The 23,145-nt window shown below is 37.2% G+C and overlaps 1 protein-coding gene across 1 annotated transcript; it reads right to left on the bottom strand.

Annotated features, from left to right (window-relative positions):
- Window positions 1–886: 886 nt before the first annotated feature.
- Window positions 887–15,849, bottom strand: LOC129280072 (DNA primase large subunit-like). The gene is made up of 11 exons (XM_064111792.1): window positions 15,549–15,849; window positions 14,222–14,331; window positions 13,287–13,366; window positions 12,605–12,725; window positions 11,242–11,394; window positions 10,561–10,641; window positions 9,394–9,540; window positions 8,526–8,708; window positions 7,357–7,483; window positions 6,594–6,676; window positions 887–5,797 (listed from the first exon to the last, which is right to left on the bottom strand). Exons 1-11 carry the CDS (start codon window positions 15,700–15,702, stop codon window positions 5,558–5,560), a joined length of 1,479 nt encoding a protein of 492 aa, XP_063967862.1. The 5' UTR covers window positions 15,703–15,849; the 3' UTR covers window positions 887–5,557.
- Window positions 15,850–23,145: the final 7,296 nt, after the last annotated feature.

Below are 23,145 nucleotides of genomic sequence, written 5' to 3'. Positions count from 1 at the left end.
GCAAACTCAGTATACTGTATACCGGTAGTCTAAAAACAGTCTTGATTCCAGTAGATAAATCTTTAAAGGGGTACTCCAGGCTAAAAATAATATGATTTGAACAGATAAAGAAAATTTTCAGACTGTAAATACAATGAAGATTTTGGTCTATGCATGAATTGATGAATGTTGAAAGAGCAAATTGATGTCACGGGAGTCATATCACACACATGTCTGAAAATATAAAAACACTACTTAAGGAGAGTGGGGATGCGACATTGTCATCCCACCTAATGAATGTTTCATGACGATGTGCATACTATGTATAACTGTTTTCACAAAATATTGCTAGTTTAAATTAAATAACTTCCTAATATCATCAGATTTTGATATTTTCAGCATATTTTGGGGTGAATTTTACTCTATATTTGGATATACATGTAATTATTTTCAGCCTAGAGTATGCCTTTAAGGGAAAAGAAAGTTGGCACATATGATTAGGAAATAATTCAACAATCACGATATTTCGGAGCTGTCCAATTTTTGATTTTTTTAGATAAAATGTTTATTAACAGGCAACCACTGGTATGATAACAATATTATATTTTTGTATTCTTCATGATATCCTTAATAGCTGAACATTGATGTGTTCAAAGACAATAGAGGGGGAAATATTTTCTAAGGGAAAAAAAAGCCACAAAACTTTATCTTGAACGAATGAAGACAACGATCTCCCCATATCTTTAGATATTCCTTAAACATTTGTGAAGAAATACATGTAAGAGAGAAAAAAGTAATCATCATTTTTTCCATGTCTTACATGTACATGTACATAACTTTTTAAACTAGATTCCAGAAGGGGTATTAAGTATTGTTATTTTTTTATTATTATTCTTTTTTTTTTTTTGGGGGGGGGGTTATCATGGAACCGATGTAGAATTGACTTGACATTGGGAATTTTTTTCACATTTAGAGTAAATAGCACAATCAGATTGTGCAACTGCTGGCTGCATTCTTTACACTCAAGGTTGCAATGTAGTTGGTAGCATTGCTGGAAAGTCTATGTATACACATACAACTCATATGGGTAGTGTTGAATTTCAAACCTAGAAAATTATAAAGTTTCAGTCATTTTTTAATGAAAATGACAATGGAATTTCAACAATGTAATAAAGAGTACATGTTTGTCGGTGTTTTTCAAGAAATTTTTTACGATTGTCTGAATCCAACTCTGAAATATGATCACGCTTTGTTGGGTAATGGTTTTCAATTTAATATCATCATTATCATGTGATCACCTAACCATAAAAAAGCTTTGCTCTGGATGCATTCCAAGTCATAGCATCAAGGACAGGACATACATGTATCAACGAGCCAAGAGCTCCTATCATACCTTGCCAAAAAAAAAAATCTCATTCTACACGATGACAGGGCATGTTGTTTCAGTTTTCCATATGTATGTAGCACATGTTTATAACCTCAGATGCCTCTTGTCAGTTTTGCAGTCGAAGTTACTGTAGTACAGAGTTTTTGCACTGCCATGCAGAACGCTTGCAGGAGCATAGAAAATATATTGTCAAATGCCCTTCATGACAAAGAGCAGGCAAGAAGTCTTTGTCAAGAGTTGGTCAATCAAAACGGCAATTTCGTCCTGGACTCTCGGCATATGACATATTTGCAATAATTTATCAGCTCCGAAACTTGGGACGAAATTGCTGTTCCGGTTCACCAATATTCGACAAAGGCCTCCCAGCTGTTTGTTTTTTTACATGCATTTTTGATACATTTACTGTGTTCTAGATTTCACTCTTCATCATGGTGCAAAACCCCCTACATGCAATGTAGGGAAATGTGCAACCATTCGCTGAAGCCTGTTCACATAATGCAACCTGCTGCGATGTGCTTTGATTCTGAATGTAAATTAAATTGTATTTCTTTGAAATTTTATAACTTGTCAATGTAAACTCTATGTAATTTAGCTCTTGCTGACTGTTAGTGTGATCACTTTCACGTAGTGACCACACATGTGTTCACCCCAGGCAATAAGTTATTCTTTTTTCTGAGGATATCAGCCTACATGTACTGTCTAAATCTGTAACATTAAGAAAAACTTTTACATTGCAGTGAATTGGGGATTTTCCAGAGCTCTTTCATACATTGTACGTGTATATTCCAGGGATCTCTTGAGCATTTCGGGGGGGGGGGGGGGTAAATCACTACAAGCAGCAGTGTGATTGTCTCCCTAGTTCACACTGTCACACTGTTCTTTCAAGTTTAATAGGTCATCTCTTCTTTGAATTGAAAGTAAAACTAAGATATGGATTGATCATTATACATAGGTTTATCTTTGTTAATGATGTGAAAAAGACAAATTACTTCCATGATTCGAAAAGCAACCTTGGAGCGATTGTCAGGAATATGAAACATATCTTGACAATCAAAACCAAACGATCTCCCTGCAGTTTTACGATCTACTCTTTCAAAGAGTTGATTGGTTTTGATAGTTAGGTCATTCTTTTCGCCAATATCGACATTTCCTACTAAACCAGGAAATGGCCAGTATAGAATCTCCTCGTTTGGACTGTGTTTTGATTATTATTTTTTTGTTAACATGTACACTTTTATATCAAAATTTTGTAGGGGAATAAGCGTAATTTGAAAGAAGGCATATTGAGAAGTTCAAATACATGTATGCCACTTTGAATATATGTTTTCCTTTGTATGGCCAATTTGAGGAATTTACTGATTTCAATTTCCTTCTAAGAATATGCAAGTTACTGAGGCTAATGAATGCCACTTTTAATTTATTATAAACAAAGTAGGGAAAACACAACAAATGGTTCCTTTTGTTCACATTGATAAAGAAATATCTATTCTACTGTATGTTAAATATGAATATGCTCTTGTGTACAGGTTTGGCAAAAAGTTTGTGTAGAATAATATTGCTGCTTTCTTTCAAACGTTTCTCTGACTGCAAAGTATTTTAGTACCATAAAGTATGTTGTAGAAGTACATGTAAGACATGTATGGATGTTAACACTATTTTGATACAATAAATCCTAAATTAAGCTGAAATTACTGGCCTACTACTGATATTTTATTGATGTGTGACAAGAAATGCATACGTATCAGCCAGACCATGTATGTAGAATTATAACACATCCAACGCATATGGAAGGGTTTGCGGACCATCTCCACATCTCCAAGGGACCGGGTGTGCTTTATTGAATGCGTGTGCAAAATGATGCATATTGTTTTACAACATAGTGATGCAAATCCATATCATTTGACAAACCAGACTGTTCTCAAAGCAATGGCCAGTCACAGTTTTGAGATGAGGGGGGGGGGGCGATGACCAAAGTGACATTTTAAAGGGGAAAGAAAAATAAAAAGAGTAGGAATGGAGAATAAGATAGAAGAATATACAAAGGAGTGTGTAGCGTGGTGTATTATTGACTGATATATTTTCTTTGGGGGGGGGGGGAAATGAAGTAGCCTTAATATCTACTCATTTCCCCTTTAATGATACCCTGTGTTGCCCTGGAAATGATAATTTCACAGCAAAAGGAGTAGGGTTTTGAAGGGTTTGTATTGATTCTCTAAACAAGGAAATAAATGGCACATCCGGATGTCACTTAAGAGTGGAAACGTGAAACCTGTAAAAGAACCTTGATATGTAGCTCATATGAAGATTTCCTAGACAAAGGCACAGCCTGTTAAAGGCAGAAAACATATGGAATTTTGGGAGTTTGCAGTGATCCAATAGAGAACCATATTAAACTTGTGCACATACCATTTGATAGTACTGACGACTATGAGGGTAATGATGATGATAAGGGTAATGATGATGATAAGGGTAATGATGATGGGGGTATTAAATAATGATGACAAAGGTAATGATGATGACCTGGTAATGATTAGGAGGAAGATTCTAAGAGTAATTATGATGATGATGCCGATGATGAGCTTGATGATGATGATGAGGGTAATAATGATGATGACGATGATGAGAGCAATGATGATGATGAAGATAATAGTTATGATGATCAGATAATGATTTTATGATATTTGTAACAGTGACAATTGTAATAATGATAAAAGCGATGATTGCGATTATGAATAAGCTCATGGCCATGACGATGATTATAGTAACGATGATAATGATGATGGTAGTGATAGTGATGTCATAAAAGTGGGGTCAAAGGTGATGGTAGGAATGCAGAGGATGAAAATGACCACAAAGTTGACGATACCTAAACATGATTGCTGCTGCCATTGTCTTCATCATCACCTTTCACGTCTCTCCCATGTTTCATAGATGCAGGCTATGTTACAGTGGAAAACACTCCGTCCCTCGGAGAGGAAATTAAATGGAGGCCCCGTGTAGAGGAGAATCACCACCTTTGCACGTTAAGAACCCACTGCACTATTCGAATAAGAGTAGGGAGAAACCCCGGTGTAGTGGTCCACCTGCATTCCCCAACCAGTTATCGGGAGGAGTGACCTGCGGGTCACAGTTCTGTGTGCGCGCCCTTCTTGGCGACCCAGATTGGCTGGCTCCTCCAATGCGCCTTTGAATGTCTTTGACAGATACATGGCGCTATACAAATGCTGTGCATCATCATCATCACCTTTTCATACAAAACTTTCAGAATTAAGTGTCTTATTTCATGGTGTTGACGGTGATAAAGGTGAGCATTGTATAATGTAGTCCAATGGATTAGTCTCTGGTCCTTGAAACAGGGTCGTGGATTCAAACCCCAACCAAGGCAGCAAGAAATTGACCCATACCGTGCTGCACTCAACGCAGGCGAGGTGAATGGGCACCCAACAGAATTAATTCTTTGAATGCAACAATTGCCATTAGGAGCTGAAGCTTATAAGCCGGGGAAACATGTGGGCCCCATCTTACAAAGAGTTGTGATTGTTCCAATCCATCGCAACTATGGAAAGCCAGCAATGTCAACTAGAAAAATGCATGTATGTTCAAAAACTTTTCTAGATATGAATGTATATCCATAAATTCATTGATTTCTTGACAATTTTGTGTGTTCTCCTTTGTTTTAAAGGACACTTTGAAATTTCCTGTATAAAAAACTATGACACTGATGGATTTCCAGAGTTACGATTGATCCAATCAATTGTAACTCTTTGTAAGATGGGGCCATGGTGTCCCACTGAATTGACAATTAGATAATCGGCACCTCTAAATTGCTATATACTGTACATGTAATAACAATATGCATCATTTATAGAGCTTAAAATCTTTCTAAGTGATGCATACTATTATTCTGGCATGGCTACCCTGATTGGACACTCGTGCATTCATAAATTCCTTCCTACTGCATACCCAGTACACCTGGGTGGAGAGAGGCAAATGTATAAATGCCTTGCCAAAGGATGCAAGTGCTACAGTGTGATTTGATCCCCGGACGTTGTGATTCAAGTTCAAAAGAGACTTATGCACAAAGCCACAACACCTCTCATAGTAATGATGATGATAATGAAGATGATGATGGTGATGGCAGTGACGGGAATGAAGATGATAGTAATGATGATAATGATAATATATTGAAAACTACAAACATAACACTACTGCATTGCTGTCATCAACATCCTCATCATCAATATCCTCATGATAAAAAAAAAAACACCTACCTTCTTTTCTCCCAGTGCCTCCTCCTCTGACCTTCAGACTCTCCTCAAAGTATTGGTTAGGATGGTTCAGAAGGAACTCCGCTTCTGGAACGTTGTGCGAGAGCTCAAAGTATCTGGTACAAGCCAGTTGATAGTGATGGCCTTTGACCAGCTCCATGACCTGGAAGAAGGAAGCCAAATGCAAATATTAAAAGTTCGCAGAATTAAGTTGGAGATTTTCTCATATTTTCAATAAGGGAATTCAGATCATTCTGACTAACACCAGAGTTAACTCTTTGCCTGCTTTGTGCGACTGGAGTCACATACAGGGGGCTGTCAACTTCGACTCAAGTCACATCTCATTCACAACTCACACAAAGTGTATTAAGTCTATTGTTCATAGACACATACACGATAGTGATGTGTGCATCGCATCGTACTGCGTTCACGCAAAGCTTTTCTTTACAATAAACCAATCAAAAGCTATTGTGAGCTGAATTAGCATAGTCCATGCAAACCCCTCTTAGGGTTGCACCTTAAAATTCCCTGATTTTTCCCTGATGAAGTTTAAAAATTCCCTGATAATTATTTGAACACATTCCCAGTTTCGCATGTTTCAAGTTGTTGCAGTGAATTACATGTATTTTCAGTATAAAAACAATAATGTAAAACTAATTAGTACCACAATAACCAGTCATTCAATGGATGTTGTTTTGATATGCAACAAAATATAACAGAGTCTGACTGACTACCGTGCTTTCAACTTTTGGGCTGATCAAAATTCCCTGATTTTTTCCTCATTTAAGGCATTTTCCCCTGATTTGAGGTATTTTTTACCAAATTCCCTGATTTTTCCCTGACTGGAAAAAGGTAAAATAATTTTCCCTGATTTCCCTGATGGGCTGGGAACCCTGAAGTTGTTTACCTTGAGAAACATAAAATTCATTCATTTTTTTCTTCCAATGAAGTAAACTAACCTGCTCGACACCATTCTGTGCGAGTCCAAAGGTGGAGAGCCTCTGCTTCAACAAGGCACCATCGGTATGACGGAATGGACAACCTGAAGACATTAAAAGAGACCAGTTTATGGATTGCAACTGAACCAAAGTAGTATTGATTGATTTATCAGAAAGTCTACAAAGACAAGGGCATGAAATTGTCATCATGTCATTGTAGATCTCCTACATTTACGTTGACCGAACTTTGTTGTAACACACTGAAAATACAATATTTTATATGCACATATAGGACTGTGCACCAGAACTGCTTTGAAAAATATCTGCCACCCAGCAGGAATGTCACGTTTAATTTGCTAACTTACAGTGTATCAGCATGTGTGCACATATTCTACCAGAAATATAGTGGCACATATTTTTCATTGATACATACACACATGGTCATTTATTTAGGTTTATTACATCTATGGTCATTTCATACATCCACAGGTTATTATTTCTTTTGGATAAAGAAAAAGAAAAGTACAGAGATGATACATGTCTTCCATTTCACTTTTTATATATCATTGTCAATACCAGGTATTGTGTGATCCTGAAAAATTAACCAAACATGAAAATCAACCATATTTTTAAATAAAAGTGTTCACTGATGCATATGGTCCTTCAGAAACACATTATAAGACAATGCTATCAAACATTTTTTATGTCATTTTTAGTTGAAATTGACTATTTTGTGAATCATCTCCTCCAAGGATTGCTTGTATTTCTATGATTAAAACGTTACCATGGTAATCTCCCTGTCCTGGTGCACTGCTCATGATGATCTTCATACAGCTGTATGGTGTGTAGTTCTGTCGCTTTCCCTCCTTGCCATAGTTATGGCGGATGTTGTAGGAATATTGCTTGTCAAACTGTACAAGGAGACAATTGGGAAATTCCGTCAGGTTGGGTCCAAAAATGACAAGATATCCAAGTAACGTAGGTATCAACTTTTCTTGTTCACAGTACTATAAGGATCCCTTCAGATGTGTGGCTAAGCCCGGCGCACACTATGCGATTTGTTGGGAACGGAATTTCAAAGAAATTGTAATAACATTTGATATGAACCTTCCAACTGATATAATCTTAGCGATCAGAGTTTAGAATAGTGGCTGGACTAATGAAATAGAAATTAAGCATTATGCCGAACTTAAAATGACATAATTTTACTTTCGGAACTTTATTATGTAATGCAAAATGCGATTTAATAAAAAATTGTGCTGTATCGTATTGCATAGTGTGTGCTGGGCTTAAGTTTTGATGTGTCTATGTGAGGAAGGTCTCCAACCATAGGAATTCATGTTTGATCTTGAAATCTTTTCTTGATTCATTGTAAAATCAGACGGAGAGTGTAAGACAAAGTGTATTGTAGCTAGAGCAATTAGACCAAATAGAGTACCGGAAAGTGACGTCATCGATTTTCACCTTTTGCATATCAGCATTTTTTATACAGTGTACCATATTTTGGTAGAGAATGATGAAAAAACCCCAAAACCTAAATTTGGTGGGAATCAGTCCATGGGGACCCCAAGATATAATAATAATAATAATAATAGGCATTTATATAGCGCCATCTATCTAGAAATATTCTATTCCGAGGCGCGTTGTTATTATTATTATTACCCCGGTTTTAGCTCGAGCTGCCTTTCAGCGATCATGCATTGAAGGAATTAATCCTGCCGGGTACCCATTCACCTCACCTGGGCTGAGTGCAGCACAATGTGGATAAATTTCTTGCTGAAGGAAATTACGCCATGGCTGGGATTCGAACCCACGACCCTCTGTTTCAAAGTCAGAAGACTAATCCACTGGGCCACTACGCTATCAATAAGAAAATTTTAAAAGGCTTGTCTAGTGAGATTTCAGTAAAATAAAAACACAGCTAAAATAACATGAGCTTTTTAGTTCTTTTACCTTGTCCATATCCATGATACGAGTGAACTCTGACCTCCAGAAGGTCATGGCTTGTTCCAGGGTCATCCCGATACCCTTGAGGAATAACCCATACTGCATCCTGCCTCCGTGACGGAGATGGTGGTGTTCCCGGAGTGACATGTGGAGCTGGCGCATGCAGAGCGGGAATGACTGCTTGGAGTACTGAGAAATAAAAAGAAAAGGCGAAAGGTTGGTGATTTTAAGTTTGGTGTTAGTGCTAAGAAGTGCGGTGTAAACAAAAAAATGTTGATCAGGCTCCCAAACCTAAATGAAAATTCAAATTTATTCAAAATTGATTGTCAACAGAAAAATAGAGCACACAATTTCACATAATTAGATTAAACAGTATACAACCAAGAATTTATAGATAAAGCAACTTTATGAACATAGACCATTTGCTTAGCTCTAAAACCTGATAGGGGTTTAATATAAAAAGCAGTGAGAGTAAGAGAGAAATAAACAAAAAAACATGTCAAGTTTGGTGTCAATGTTGAAACAATGAATCAGGGTCTTCAACTTCTCCCCTTTACTTAAGAATGAAGTCCAAAATTTCGGTATTAGTATTCTAAGAGTTTAATTTGAACCTCAAATCAAAATATTTGATGCATTCATATTTTCATAAAAAAGCTATCTGATCCAAAATTGGGTTGAACTAGACCACTCGCAAGGTGTGCATTGCCCTTGATATATGTTTTGTAAGACGGTGATGTGAACAAACAAACAAGCAATCATTCTCTCTAACTCATGACCAACCTAAGTAGTCATTAGTATCAGTCGTTGATAAATTATTGACTGGTCATGTGATAGATTTCAGCCAATCAGGATCCATATCACCATTTGATATTACCTTTTCTATGTCTTCAAGGTTGATCGCTGAATTCCCAGACCTTTTACTGCTACTGTAGTCCTGGCCCAAGTACTGCTTGCTTAGATTATTGAGCATCGGAAGGAGGCGGCCATCTTCCTCCAAGTGGGGTACTCCTCTCGCAGTGATCTACCCCAAAAAAAAAATCTGAAAGCATTAGATCTGTAATGCAAATTTTGTTGATCTAAAGTTGAGGCCAAAGGTTTACATACACCCATGGAATTCAGTGAATATTATTTGCTTACTAAACATCATAAAATGTACTATATTTTCAGAAATAGTAATGAATTAATTATGGCATTATAGGAAATATATAGAAAATTGGGTGAAACAATATCAATAAGGTATTAATGTATGTCTAATTACAAATTATAGCAACGTAACATCAATGTTAAGGAGGAATAAGGGAATTGTATATTACGATAAAGAAAAGGGTTATCATAGACAAAAACATTGGTTAAAAAAATACTATCCAGAAAGAACTGAAGGGTATATCGGTAATAACATGAAAAGTAAGGAAAGATGAAAATAGAAATGCATTAATATGTGCTCGTAATAATTGTGTATGACAGCCAATGTGAGGTGAAAATTGACATAGTATCATAAGAAATACATTTTTAAAAGGATAATTTGAAAGAATTTAATGAAACTAAAAATTGCATTCGTAAGCGAATCTGGCAAATTGTTCCAGACCCGTGCGGTGGAGAACATAAAATATTTCTTGAAGCATTCAATATTAGGTTTAGGTGGAACAACATTTAGTGTATTATAATCACGTGTTCTAACATCATGTCTTTCACAAACCATTTTAATACTATTATATACACGAGATGGGGCAATTCCATGATACATTTATACATCAAGTTTGCTAAAAATAGTCCCTTCTTTGTTCAATAGATATCCATTTAATATCCTTAACAATCTGTTCCCCACTATAATTTATAAAAATTAAGCTAAACATAATTTTAACCTAACCTCCAAAACAAATAACCCCTTATACTTATCTTTACATTATTCTGAACCAAAAACTCTATCCCTATGCCCACTGAGATATTAAGACCGGAGCAAACGGTGTGTCCCCTAATTTCAGAGCCAAGGGTAGTCATTTTATTAGATTCTGTTTGAATGATTAAAATAAAAAGAACTTACAGCAAGGCTTTGTGATAGATGAGACCTGAAAGCAGTCAGAACGATGGACACCAGCTCACTGTGAGGTACAAAGGCATATCCCTGCAAGAAAAAAAAAAGGACCCCAGAGAATGAAAGAAATGGTATTAGTGCCAATTTACTCCTGTATATCTCATAATTTACTATTCAATGCTGCTCTAATTATCTTCAGTTGTTCATTCATTCATTCATTAATTCATCCACTCACTCACTCACCACTCACTCACTCACTCACTCACACACTCACTCACTCACTCACTATACAAACGTTTATATTCATTTTATAGTCATTTAATCCATTCACTCTTCAAAGCATCTATTCATTTCCTCACCTATGCAATTACTTGTTTACTCTCTCACTTTGGTCATTGTTCAATCCATTTTAAGTCACTCACTAAGCACTTTTGCCCCCGAATTGCCCTCAAAAGACCCCTGGACAATCCCCATTGAATGCAGTATTAAAGCTTTTCCAATGTAACAGATTTTAAATGAATAAATAAATATATTTTTATAAAATGCCTGGTCCAAGACCATCCAAGGATTTTGGCTTGGATCGCCTTCTTTTTCTTGAAATGTGCCACATAGAAAATTGGCAACGCCCTGAAAAAAAAACCCAAAGAATTAATGCCAGTGGTTCCTCATCATCTTAAACAATGGTCTAACCTTCTGAATGAAGACCTTTCGTCCTCTGACAAGGTCCAGGGCCTCGGTGAAGGGAACCTTGAAGAAGTCTGTATGGGCCATCATTGATGCGCTGATCCCCGCTGAAGATCTCACCAACTTCTCATTCAATGCATCTTTCTCGTTCTCAGGGATCTGTAAGATAAAAGTGAAAATAACAGCAATGTTTCAAGACATATGTTTATATATCTACAGAAAAAAATTGGTATCATACAGTGTACTTCTATCCATCCATCTGCCGGAGTATCCTTTTTCGTTGTTTGAACATGGGTTACTACGCCTCTCCATTTTTAAATCTCATAGTTTTCCACCATCACTTAAAGTCTTATTATTTTATTCAACTCCAGTTCTTGAAAAAAATACCGATCCCAGCATTTCTAATTATTCCTCGTCTTCTTCAATTCTACTTTTCCCTTGATCTCTTTCATTTATGAGACTTTTTTTTGCTTTTATAATCATTCTGCCTTCAGCACTGAGGTGGCAGGAATAAGGAGTTTCTCTACCCCCTCCCCCTTTCTCTTCCTTCACCTTTCCCCTCCATCTCTTTCATTTACATGTACAAGACTTTTGTCTGCCTTCAGCATTGAGTTGGTAAGAATATGTGTGATTAAAGGTTTCTCTTATACCTCCTTCCCCTCTTCCCCCTCCCCTAGCTCGCTGTCGTTTACAAGACTATTGTGTTTTTACAATCCCTCTGCCTTTAGCATTTAGTTGGCAAGAATATGTGTGCTTAACCCTTTGAACTCTGAATTAATTGGGACGGTCGTGACCCTCACCTTGAATTATTTGGGCACTATCAGCAAAAATGAAAGAACATATGACGTTTGAAATGAGCCTTGCTATGTCAGCGGCACCTCACTCTGCTGGTCCCGGCCTGGCCCGGCTGATGTTTTATAGCTACCCGTACCAACTATAATCTCAAATTTTGTCTCAAAATTATTGCTTTGACAGAAGTAAATTCAAAAGTAGCTTATGCACGGTCCGTATACACATCACCATGTATCATCGCACGAATCTCCTTGGTAGGGCAGTATATTTTGGTCATTTTTACGGTAAAACTTTATAAATGGAAGCCATTCATCCATGAAATTATAAACTGAAGTTATCGACAAAATATCTGTATTAAATATTAATTGATATCTAAAAACAATTGCTTTCCAATCACACGACTTGAAGCCTGTATTCCGGGTATATGCGCGTTCACGGTGAAGCCGGTATTCCGGCTTTTCGGGTTCAAAGGGTTAAGGTGCTTCTCTAAACCCCTACCTCTTTCCCCTCCCACTCCTTAAAATCATTTCAATCAATGGATATGATGTACAAGAAAATTAATTAATGCTCTACTCACTGGAGTGTAATGAAGTTTGTTCTCAGCCAGAAATTGCGTGACAGATTCACTGTATTCCCTCAGGAATCGATACCTGAACAGATCAAGCTCTTGCTGGATGAACCATCGCCTGAGGTCTTCCCTATAAAGCACCATTAGAAGAAACAAAAAGGTACATGTAGAGCCTAAAAAAATATATGAAATGTGAAACACAACTCATCGGTTCTTTTGACTAACATCTCGTATCTTATCAAAACAATTGTTATCTTTAAATGGTAGGTTAGTGATGATTATTTAAACAGATTTAATTAAGAAGTTACACGTAGTTAATGCAAAAAGAATGTGTATTGCACATCCAATGTTAAATCTATACCAGTATCACAATTATGACATAGAAATAAAACCAATTTTTATCCTAAAATGACACCATTCTGAGCCACATTTGTATGCATGGAGATGGACATATTCTAAGTTTACTTAATCTACATGAACTATAATTGAGATTTGTCCAATAGGGCCTATATTGTTTACGATGTAAAGAAAATTTAACAAAATGTTTTTACATTCCCACAACTATACTAAAGATACTATTTTTAACCCTCAAAGTCTTTATAAATCTTCCAAAGAGCCGAGATAGATTAGATATGGGCTCAGCTAGTCTACAATGGGTTAAACAAAGAGTAACCCTTTGTATTCAACTTACGATCTGCAGTAAGCCAACCTCAAGATGAAATGGGAGATCCGATCATCTCTCTTGTGAGCTGCCAAGTCTTCCCCACTCATCTGTCATGGTAGAATATAAAAAAAGAAGTTACAATGGAAAATATTTATTTATTAAACATTGATGCAATATTTGTTTGGTTGTTTGTGGCTTGGGTTCCAGAGCATAACTGTGAGAAAGTTGTTGCATCATCAACAGTCAGCAGCAACATGTTAGCATCATGATTGCGGTCACCATAGGCCTATAGTCTCTTTCCTGCATCATCATCACACCCACCCTACCATCGTAAACCCTTGACTGCTATCATCGCCTTCCCCATCTTCATAATCCCTTATTGCTATCATCATCATCATCATCATCATCATCATCATCATCATCACCATCATCATCATCATCACTGTCACCATCATCATCATCATCATCGTCACCATCATCATTATCACCACTATCGTCATTATCATTTTCATCCTTATCATCATCAGTCATCATCATCATCTTTATCATCTCCATCATCACTGTCAGAATCCTCATTATTATCATTATAAATCATCATCACCATCATCATCCCTATCATAATCATAGTAAAAATATCATTATGACTCAGTTTATGCATCACAGTATCCCCCCTCTCCACCCCCTCATCCTCTTCATCTCCATACTCATCAATTCATCATCATCATCATCATCATCCCTATCATAATCATAGTTAAAATATCATTATGACTCAGTTCATGCATTACAGGATCCCCCCTTCTCTCTCTGTGAATGCTATCCAAACCCTCCCCATCATCTCCGTCATCATCATCATCATCATCACCATCAGCACCATCATCATCATTGAAATATTACTAGATTCATGAAAATCAGGCCTCTCTCTCTCTCTGGAACTATTAAACAGTTGTGAATATTTACAATACCTTCTTGTGGGCAATGGGCATCAATTTTTTTAGTTCTTTGTCCATTCTTTCGTTATACTCCTCACTTCCTTTGACATGCCGGATACCAACAGACTCAACATGCTTCAGAACTAAAAAAACAAAATTAAAGGGAAATCACTCAACAATAATAATTATTTTTTTTTACTTTTCTTATGTTATAGTGAGATCTAGACCTGACTTGTTAATATAACTATTTTGTGAAAAATAAGTTGAACTTTAAAATACCTTTCTTATTATTTTTCATCTGATTTTGATGAAATTTTCAGCATTTTTTTAAATGCTTGTTGGAGTTTCCTCTAGATTTAAATCAATATTTTTCTTGTGTGGACTAGACCTTTAACATTTGGGCTAAACAGTTAACGTTAGGCAGTTGTGAGAATAGTACATTCACCCCCCCCCCAAAAAAAAAAAAATTGACCTGGAGTCTGGACCCTAACACATTCGATTTTAACTTCCTTCATATCATGTTCTTGCACTCTTCGTCCCGGGGGGGGGGGGGGGGGGGGTTACTCAGCATGCCATTGTTTGTATGTACATGTATGTGCCACGCTCGACCCTTTTTTTCAGCCTAAATTTCTGCTCCAGAGCATCATCAATTCAGGCAGCCATTGAGACACCCATGGGTGCATTACTGCTGCTGTGTACAGGAAAATTGAAGGCATGCAAAATTTCAACAAACTCCCGCGAATTTCAGAAGAGGATTTATAAAATCAAGTCCTACGAAACTTACCGAACGATGTGAAGTCAATTCCCCCTAATATGATATAGCCTATCCCTCAATCATTTAAGCGTTGATTTTTCTTCTCGTTGACAAAATACGGAGTTTGCTTCTATTTCCCAAATTTTTTGTCTAATTAGCTAAAGAGGGCGTGCGATTTATCTTCATATCAAAGACACTACAAGTACAAATAGTACAACTTGTACAAGTAGAGGGAAAGACTAGGCACAAAAACTATTTTACACGTAAATCGATGCAAAGCGTTACGCGAAGTCGGCAAAGTGTCCAGTCTTTTTACTGTAAAGACTTTGGTGAAACATTATGATTTATTGACAAACGAAGGGTAGCTCTTGCGGGCTTCATTCAAATTTCAAGGTCCGTAGAATTTTCTCTTTTTTTTGTTTAATTTGTCATCGCTTTCAATATTTTCCAAAAAGTATTAATTATCGTCAGCAAAAATAATATAAAAAGTAGGCCCCTATGTTTTTTAAGTTATTGCATTTATTGGTGTCTCTATTTTATCAAACAATCATGGGAATTGCGCGTACATTGCGCTTGAAAACTGCAAGCAAGAAATCGCCGACTTACCTGCCAATCTTCGTTTAGCAAGATCCTCAAATTCACTGAGGGAAATGTTCTCAATTGGTGGAATCCGATAAAACAGCAAATGGGGTTCTTTGGTTTTGTCAATGAACGACTCCTTCTTGATCCTCTTCTTCGTGGTGTTCTCTGAGAATTCCATGTTAATGATAAATCTGGATGAAATACCTCTCTGTCTTCAGAAGAAATATTAAAAGTGGTCCGCGCCACACGCAGTGAATTCGAATCAATCGAAAAAGATTGTAATGTTGTGCCGAAAGTTTCCCGTACTAAATTTCCCGCGTTTGCCAAAATCAACCGCGAGAGGGTGTTCTCCACTTCCGCAAACACAAATCCAAGATGGCAGCGCCCATGAGCCTCAAGATATGTGCGAGATGGATTTTAAAATCAGGGAACATTTCAAGATTTCAAGCATTGCGTGCACCATTTTTAGAATTTAGATACTTCTCATCGATTCCGTCCTGTAAATCATTGGTTTACGATAAATACGGAGATCCAGTAAAAGTGTTAAAGTGAGTTCACCTGATATTTTGTCCCCTAGCGTTAAGCCCAGTCCCACACATTGTAATCTAAGTTAGAGTGTCTACGTGGGAAATATAGGCCCGTATTCTGAAGCCTTCTTCTTCTTCTGAAACAGTACAGTCCACCGCCTGGTGTATTGTCGTACTTAAGTTATGTTTAAACGCACCCATGGGTGTATATTACTGCCGTCGTGTACAGGTAAATTGAAGGCACAGCGCATGCAAAATTGCAACAAACTCCCGCGAATTTCACAAGAGCTCGACAGAGTAGAGGAGACCGTCGATTTATAAAATAAAGTCATACGAGAAGAAACTTACTGAACGATTAGACCAAAAGCTTCAGTCTCTGTATTTTGGTTGTTCCGCTGAACTAGTTTACGTTGGCTCCACTCACCATACATAGACTGAAGGGGATGGGGCCCCGTACCTACAGCCAACGTATAGTGAACTAGCGTTTTATAGATCGCGATTTAAAACTGTTTTTTAAGCAAAATTGAAAGTTTCATGGTTTCCATTATCAGGGAAATATAAATAACTTAAGTAATTGCATACCTTGGGCTAACCCAGAGAGCTCCAGCCCGCGTAGCGGGCTGGAGCCCAGACGCGCAGTGTACAAACGGGCATTCAGGTGAGAGTACCGTGAAGTTTGGTCAATATCATTTACATAATACATAATTTAAACAGAAATTAAGCACTTACCACGATTGTATGGATGATAGTCTAACGAGTGGCAGTTTCCTGACATCGAGGCACAGACTGGAACCTCAAAAAACGATCAGTTCTGTCGCGGTGGCTCTCCTTCTTTCAAAATTCATAGCAAAATGGCCGTTCGAGAGGGTGTAGGGCGCATGCGCGAATTTGACAAAGTCTATATGCGCTAGTGCTATACTAGCCTCGGTCTCGATCGGCCATTTTGTGTTGAATTCTGAAAGAGGAGAGCTACCGCGACAGAACTGATCGTTTTTTGAGGTTCCAGTCTGTGCCTCGATGTCAGGAAACTGCCACTCGTTAGACTATCATCCATACAATCGTGGTAAGTGCTTAATTTCTGTTTAAATTATGTATTATGTAAATGATATTGACCAAACTTCACGGTACTCTCACCTGAATGCCCGTTTGTACACTGCGCGTCTGGGCTCCAGCCCGCTACGCGGGCTGGAGCTCTCTGGGTTAACCTTGGGCCGGAGTTATTGAAAAAAATCCTCTGGATGATCATGATGATTGAGAAATCTGTCATCTACAGTAGAGGCGCTGGTCAGAAAATTGGGATCGTCCCAGTTTACAGGGACTGTCTCAGTTTATAAGGATTTCTTCACACAAGAAATCTAGGAAAGTTCATTCACCTGTCAAGTGCCGACACCAATCAAGCGTGCTAGTCAATGTAAACATATCGGCCCGTATTCTGATAGCAGGTTTAACTTAACCCTAGTCTAAAGTTAACCCTGGTTTAACTAAACCTCCTCTAAACCTCACCTCTGGTCTAAGTGTAGTTTAATTATTTTGGTATTCTGATAGCCAGGTTTAACTAAACCTGGGCTAAACCCGGGTTTAAATTCTGTTTGGAAATAATAATCCTCTTTTAACCAAGACTAGCACCTTTGTGGTAAATTACTGCTGCAGGGATGACTGCAACGAAGTTGAAAAAATGTCACTAAAGTTGTTTTTTCTTAAAAATTTGGATTTTATGGAAACTAATTACAACTATTGTAGTGAAAGAAAAACATTCATCACCCATATATGGTAAGAAATTTTCTTTCAGATTATCTTTATATTTTTTAATTACTAAAACATTTCAATCCCAAACCGAGTGACCTGCATAGTTTTTTGTGTATCAGTCCCATTTATTGCTTTTCACGTTTGTCAAAATCTAAATTGACTAGATTCCCCTCACCCACTCTAGACTAGAGTCTAGACTCTAGTCCTAGATCTAAAACAATAAGTTAAATGGTCGACAATATTATTCTAACTTTAAGTAAGAGAAATTTTTTGTAACTTTTGAGAGTAGTCTTGGGTCTAACATTAGGCCTATAGGCCCTACTCAGTACTAGCCTAGGCCAACAATTGTTTGGACTCCTTTTTTTGGAGGAGAATTGAAGTTTTGAACATTGTTTTGACTTTTTTACTTTCCTGAAGCAAAACGTACCGTCTATTTAGTGGAGCAACCGAGACTGAAGCTACATATTGGTCTAGGCTAAGAACAACATTCAGGACTTAGACTGGCTTAGCCTGCCCTTGGGACAGGGATAGATATAGATTGCTTTTCTAACCTTACTTAGATCTAGTGGAATAGATCTGATTTGTCTTCTTACATACATGTAGACAAAAAGCTTTGAACAGTCTCTGCATTGGTTGTTCCGCTGAACTATGACAGTCTACGTTGGCCTCTCTCACCAAGGCAATGTGATATGACAGTAAAATGTCAGAATTTTTAAAATAAATCCCGTTAGATCTGACTATCGCTGCATTGCTTGCCAAGTAACTAGGCCTGGCAAAATTTAGAATTAGTCCTAGACATCTCTCTACTCCTGTTTAGGTCCATATCTGTTTCTTTGAAGTTTTTTTTATTTAAACATTTTGGGGGACTTGTTTAGGTTTCCAGGTCCAGGACTAGAAAACAGGCCTAAACCTAGACCAACGGCTCAGTCTTGACTAGACTAGGCCTGACCTAGATTTATGTAAGAATTTAGATCCAGGCCTAAGGTTAGTCTGTGCTATCTATTCATTCTAGATTCTATTTCTAGCCTAGCCGGTAGCCCTAATGTTAGGACTGGCTGATCTAGTCTACTGTATGATCTGGAATCTCTAACGCTGGCCTAGGCTAGATCTAGACCTAGAACTAGATCTATAACAATCTAGGTCTACATGTAATATGTCTAGATCTAGAGATTTGTAGACTCTCAACATGCTCAATGTAGATTCCTAAATCAAAAAGTAGTAAATGTAGGCTAGTCTACAGTAGATCTAATGTAAGGCCTTTAAAGGAAGTAACGTTAGGCTAGAGATCTAACGTTGGATTATTTCTATTGCTAGATCTAAAGGATCTAGATCTAGGCCTAGATCTAAAGCTAGGGACTGTAGTTCGAGATCTAGAGGTCTAGCACTCCCTTAAAACTAGAACTAAGCCTACAGCTACATGTAGTTTTCTGTGTAGCCAAACAACAGTTAGCATTGACCATTGTCTTAATCTTATTTTGGTGTGTGTATAGTTACCATACAAACACACATTTTGATGAATGAGAAAATGTGTCTTGCAGATTATTTTACCTCAAGACTAATGTGTGTGCTAAATTTTATGAGCATTTGAAAAAAGATGAAGTTCGAACTACCAAATTTTCACCTTATTTTCGTTATTTAATATGTTGTTACCATGGCAACACGATTTCTAATACAGACAAAAATATATCTTAGACATCTTCACCTCAACATGAATGTATGTGCCAAATTTTTAAGAGAATTGACCAGTTGGAAACTGATAAAGTAGTTCAAATCACTTGATTTTCATCTAACTTTGATATTTGATTTGTTACCATGGCAACATTATTTTTTTACAAAGTCATAAAATATATTTTGCACATCTTTACATCAAGACTAATGTTTGTGCCACATTTCATGAGAATTGGTTGAAACTGAGAAAATAGTTGGAATTGAAAATTTTTTAAATGGTTTTTGCCATAATATACCGTTACCATGGCAACACAATTTCCGACACATGCAAAAAATGTGTCTTGCAAATCTTCATCTCAAGACTTATGTATGTGCCAAATATCATGAGAAATGGTTTAAAAATTATAAAGTAATTAAATTTTTCACCTCATTTTCGATATTTAATATGTTGTTACCATGGCAACGCAATTATATACTTTAGGCATAGCATATGTTTTGCACATCTTCACAATAAGACTAATGTATGTGCCAAATTTCATGAGAATTGGTTAAAAACTGAGGAAGTAGTATTTTTGCCATAATATACCGTTACCATGGCAACACAATTTCCGACACATTAAAAAATGTGTCTTGCACATCTTTACCTCATAATCAATGAGTGAGCCAACTTTCTTGAGAATTGGTAGAAAACTGATGAAAGTATTTTAAACGGCAAAATTTTGGCCATAATATACTGTTGCCATGGCAACACAATCTCCAAAAAAGGAAAAAAAAACTTCTTACACCTCCTTACCTTGAGAACAATGTGTGTTCCAAATTTCATGAGAATCGGTTAAAAACTGAGGAAGTAGCTTGTAATGCAATATAGGCATAAATTCTAAAAAAATTGTTGGCCATGATTTGTTGGATTTAAACCAGGCTTAAACTACCCCCTGCGCGAGTTTAACTTTTTGAGGATTTATTACCACACTTAGACCAGGGTTAACTTAAACCTTGCTATCGGAATACGAAACTTAAACCTAGGTTTAAATATGGCAGTTTATTACCACACTTAGACTAGGGTTAAGTTAAACCACGCTATCAGAATACGGGCCATCGGGTTTCATAACAAGATTATGGGAAGACAGTAAGTCATGAAAAATAGACGGTGAACTGGGGGGAATTGAGGTCACTGAATCTATTTTTAGCACTCTCAATTCCCGTAATTGCTCTCTTTGTCCCGTAGGGGGAAGTGAAAAAAAAACGTCCCCATAAACAAGGACAGTCTCAATTTATCAAGACATGATTTGTCTTGGTTTATGAGGATATCCTTGTTTTCCGGGACAATCCCAATTTTTGGACCAGCGCCTCTAGACATTTTCACCTGACCTGACGGTTTTTCTTGCAAGTTGCCATCTTGAATGACGTCATTATCGTTATTAACTTAATGTCTCGAATCGATATATCGCGATTATAACTAGTACTAGTACTAGTATAACTAGTATCGTTTATCTTCGGTTTCGTTCGCATATGGAGCAGATCGTATAATATCGAAAGCAATATCGATATCACATTCGTGATTGTTGACGCCCTCTCCGTTCGTTTGTAAATATTTTATAGTTTGGCTGCCATTTTGACCATTTTTATCGTGTTCAACCCAATTAAACATCGGTAAAGTATAATTTTCATGCCTTTTTCATCTATATCGTTTAAAGTATTTAAATATTGGAATATCAAGTTTTAAAAGTTTGTTGTTTATACATCCTTAGATTGTAAATTCGATGTGTAAAATTACATCAAACTTTGGACTGTGAATTGACAAAAGGGAGGGAATGAGAACACATGCGAGCCCACACGTACACCCTACCGTCGGTAAATGGGGATTACAGTAAAATGTCAGAAATTGTTGAATAAATCCCCAGAAACGACGGTTATTCCTGTCTACTGAACGATGTGAAGTCAATTCCCCCTAATATGATGAATATCCCTCAAACAGTAGAGGCGCACGGCCAATATGGGAGACTCTCACTCTCTCCAATAGGGGAGACAATCTCCCACATGTCAATTTGTCATTGGAGACTTGCTTTGCAAAAGGACAAAAGAAACAACACCAACAAAAGCATGATTTTTTCCACCCAAAATTTTGTCTCACTGCGGTCAGAAGCCCTTTTTTTTTTTTATACCGCATCTACTGGAAAAATACAGTTGTTCCTGCAGTCAAGTTTCCAGGTCTATCTTGTTGTTTTCCTAGCTTGGATAAGTTCGAAAACTGAGTCTGTGCTATTTGTGCAATGTGCTGTGCCAATGTATTGAAATGAAAAAGGCACTATTCCCATGCGTGAACATAATTTCACGCAGACCAGAGGAGCGTTTCATGAAAGGACTTGTCGGACGTTTTATCCGACAAGTCCCATTTTATCCGACAGATACCATAGTAACAGTACATCTCAGCCAATCAACATCAGAGAAAGATGTCAGATCTGACAACTTGTCGGATGAAAATGTTGATGAAACACTCCCCATAACTTGTCTAACTTTGTCTTGAAGCCATTGATTGTTGATGCTGTGACTACCTCAGTAGGCAAAGAGTTCCAGTCATTAACCACTCTAACACTGAAGGTGTTTTGTCTCACTGCCAGTCTACTCCTTTTAAAAAATAGCTTGTATTTTTTTTAAGGTAAGGGTGGCCACGTGTTGCTTGAGTGGTAGCTGATGTTAAGAATAGGTCTCTATTCACATCATCAATGCCATGATTGTGTGTGATTGACCTTTTTCACGCGCACACTGTGACAAAGAAAGGCCCCACAACAAATATGCTTTCTGAGTAGGCCTACAATTTGTCTTAACAATAAAGGCCTACTATATAGCTGGTTGCATTAAAAAAAAAAATTTAACGATTAGAAATCATGTCCCTTTTCTCTAGCTTTTTTTTTAAACCTTCCTTCTCATTCAACTATTCATCTCATCTCATTTTCTCTGATTTTCCTCTTCTGTCCATCTCTCTTATCCTCCCTTTTCTCCATCCCCTTCTATTTTTTCCATTTCTACTTTCATGCCCCTCTCTCTCTTATTTCTCCCCTTTATATCATCTCGATCTCCCTCTTTATAATTTTTCCTTTCTGTTTGGCTTAATTCTTTCTGATTTTCCTCTTCTTTCTCTCTCTCTCTCTTACCTTCCCTTTCTATCTATCCCCTTATATCTCTCTTTTATTTCCCCATCTCCCTTATATCGAGCCCTCTTTTATCTCCCTCTCGTCTCGCCTTTCTCTCCTCACCTCTTTCTCATTCCTCGTCATTTCCCCCCTTTCTCTCCCTCTCTCTTTCTCTTTGATCTTCCTCTTCTTTCTATCTCTTCTCGTTGATCGTCTGTTTCTTTTTTTTTTCTCTTTCCATCTTTACCATTTTGCCTTTCTCATTTCAACTTTCTCTATATAAATTTTGAGTAAGTATTCCCTTCCCTCCCTCTTATACTGTTCAATCACACATTCAGGGTGAAAAATTGAATAGAAGTTTGAGGACAAGAAGGTTGTTACTTTTAATGAGCCTTCAAAGTTGGACCTTCGTGTGCTCAGCCATGAAATATCTACTAAGTACAGTGTATATAAAAATGGGCACAATAGAATTTGAATTCTTATGAAATTTAATTTGGAAGAGCATGGATGTTGCACGACATGTGCTTATACATCAATACACCTTTACAT

Source organism: Lytechinus pictus, chromosome 17 (genome assembly GCF_037042905.1).
Source record: "Lytechinus pictus isolate F3 Inbred chromosome 17, Lp3.0, whole genome shotgun sequence".
Taxonomy (NCBI): domain Eukaryota; kingdom Metazoa; phylum Echinodermata; class Echinoidea; order Temnopleuroida; family Toxopneustidae; genus Lytechinus; species Lytechinus pictus.
Note: the sequence above shows the minus strand (reverse complement) of the source record. Positions and strands in the feature narration are given on the sequence as shown.

Bases quoted from the DNA above. Each gene is read 5' to 3' on its own strand.
- LOC129280072 (XM_064111792.1), bottom strand. From the start codon at position 15,702: ATGGAATTCTCAGAGAACACCACGAAGAAGAGGATCAAGAAGGAGTCG. The intron at 11,395-12,604 runs GTGAGTAGAGCA...TTTATCTTACAG, and splicing joins ACAAACTTCATTACACTCCA to ATCCCTGAGAACGAGAAAGA. The intron at 5,798-6,593 runs GTTAGTTTACTT...TCCTTCTTCCAG, and splicing joins CACAGAATGGTGTCGAGCAG to GTCATGGAGCTGGTCAAAGG.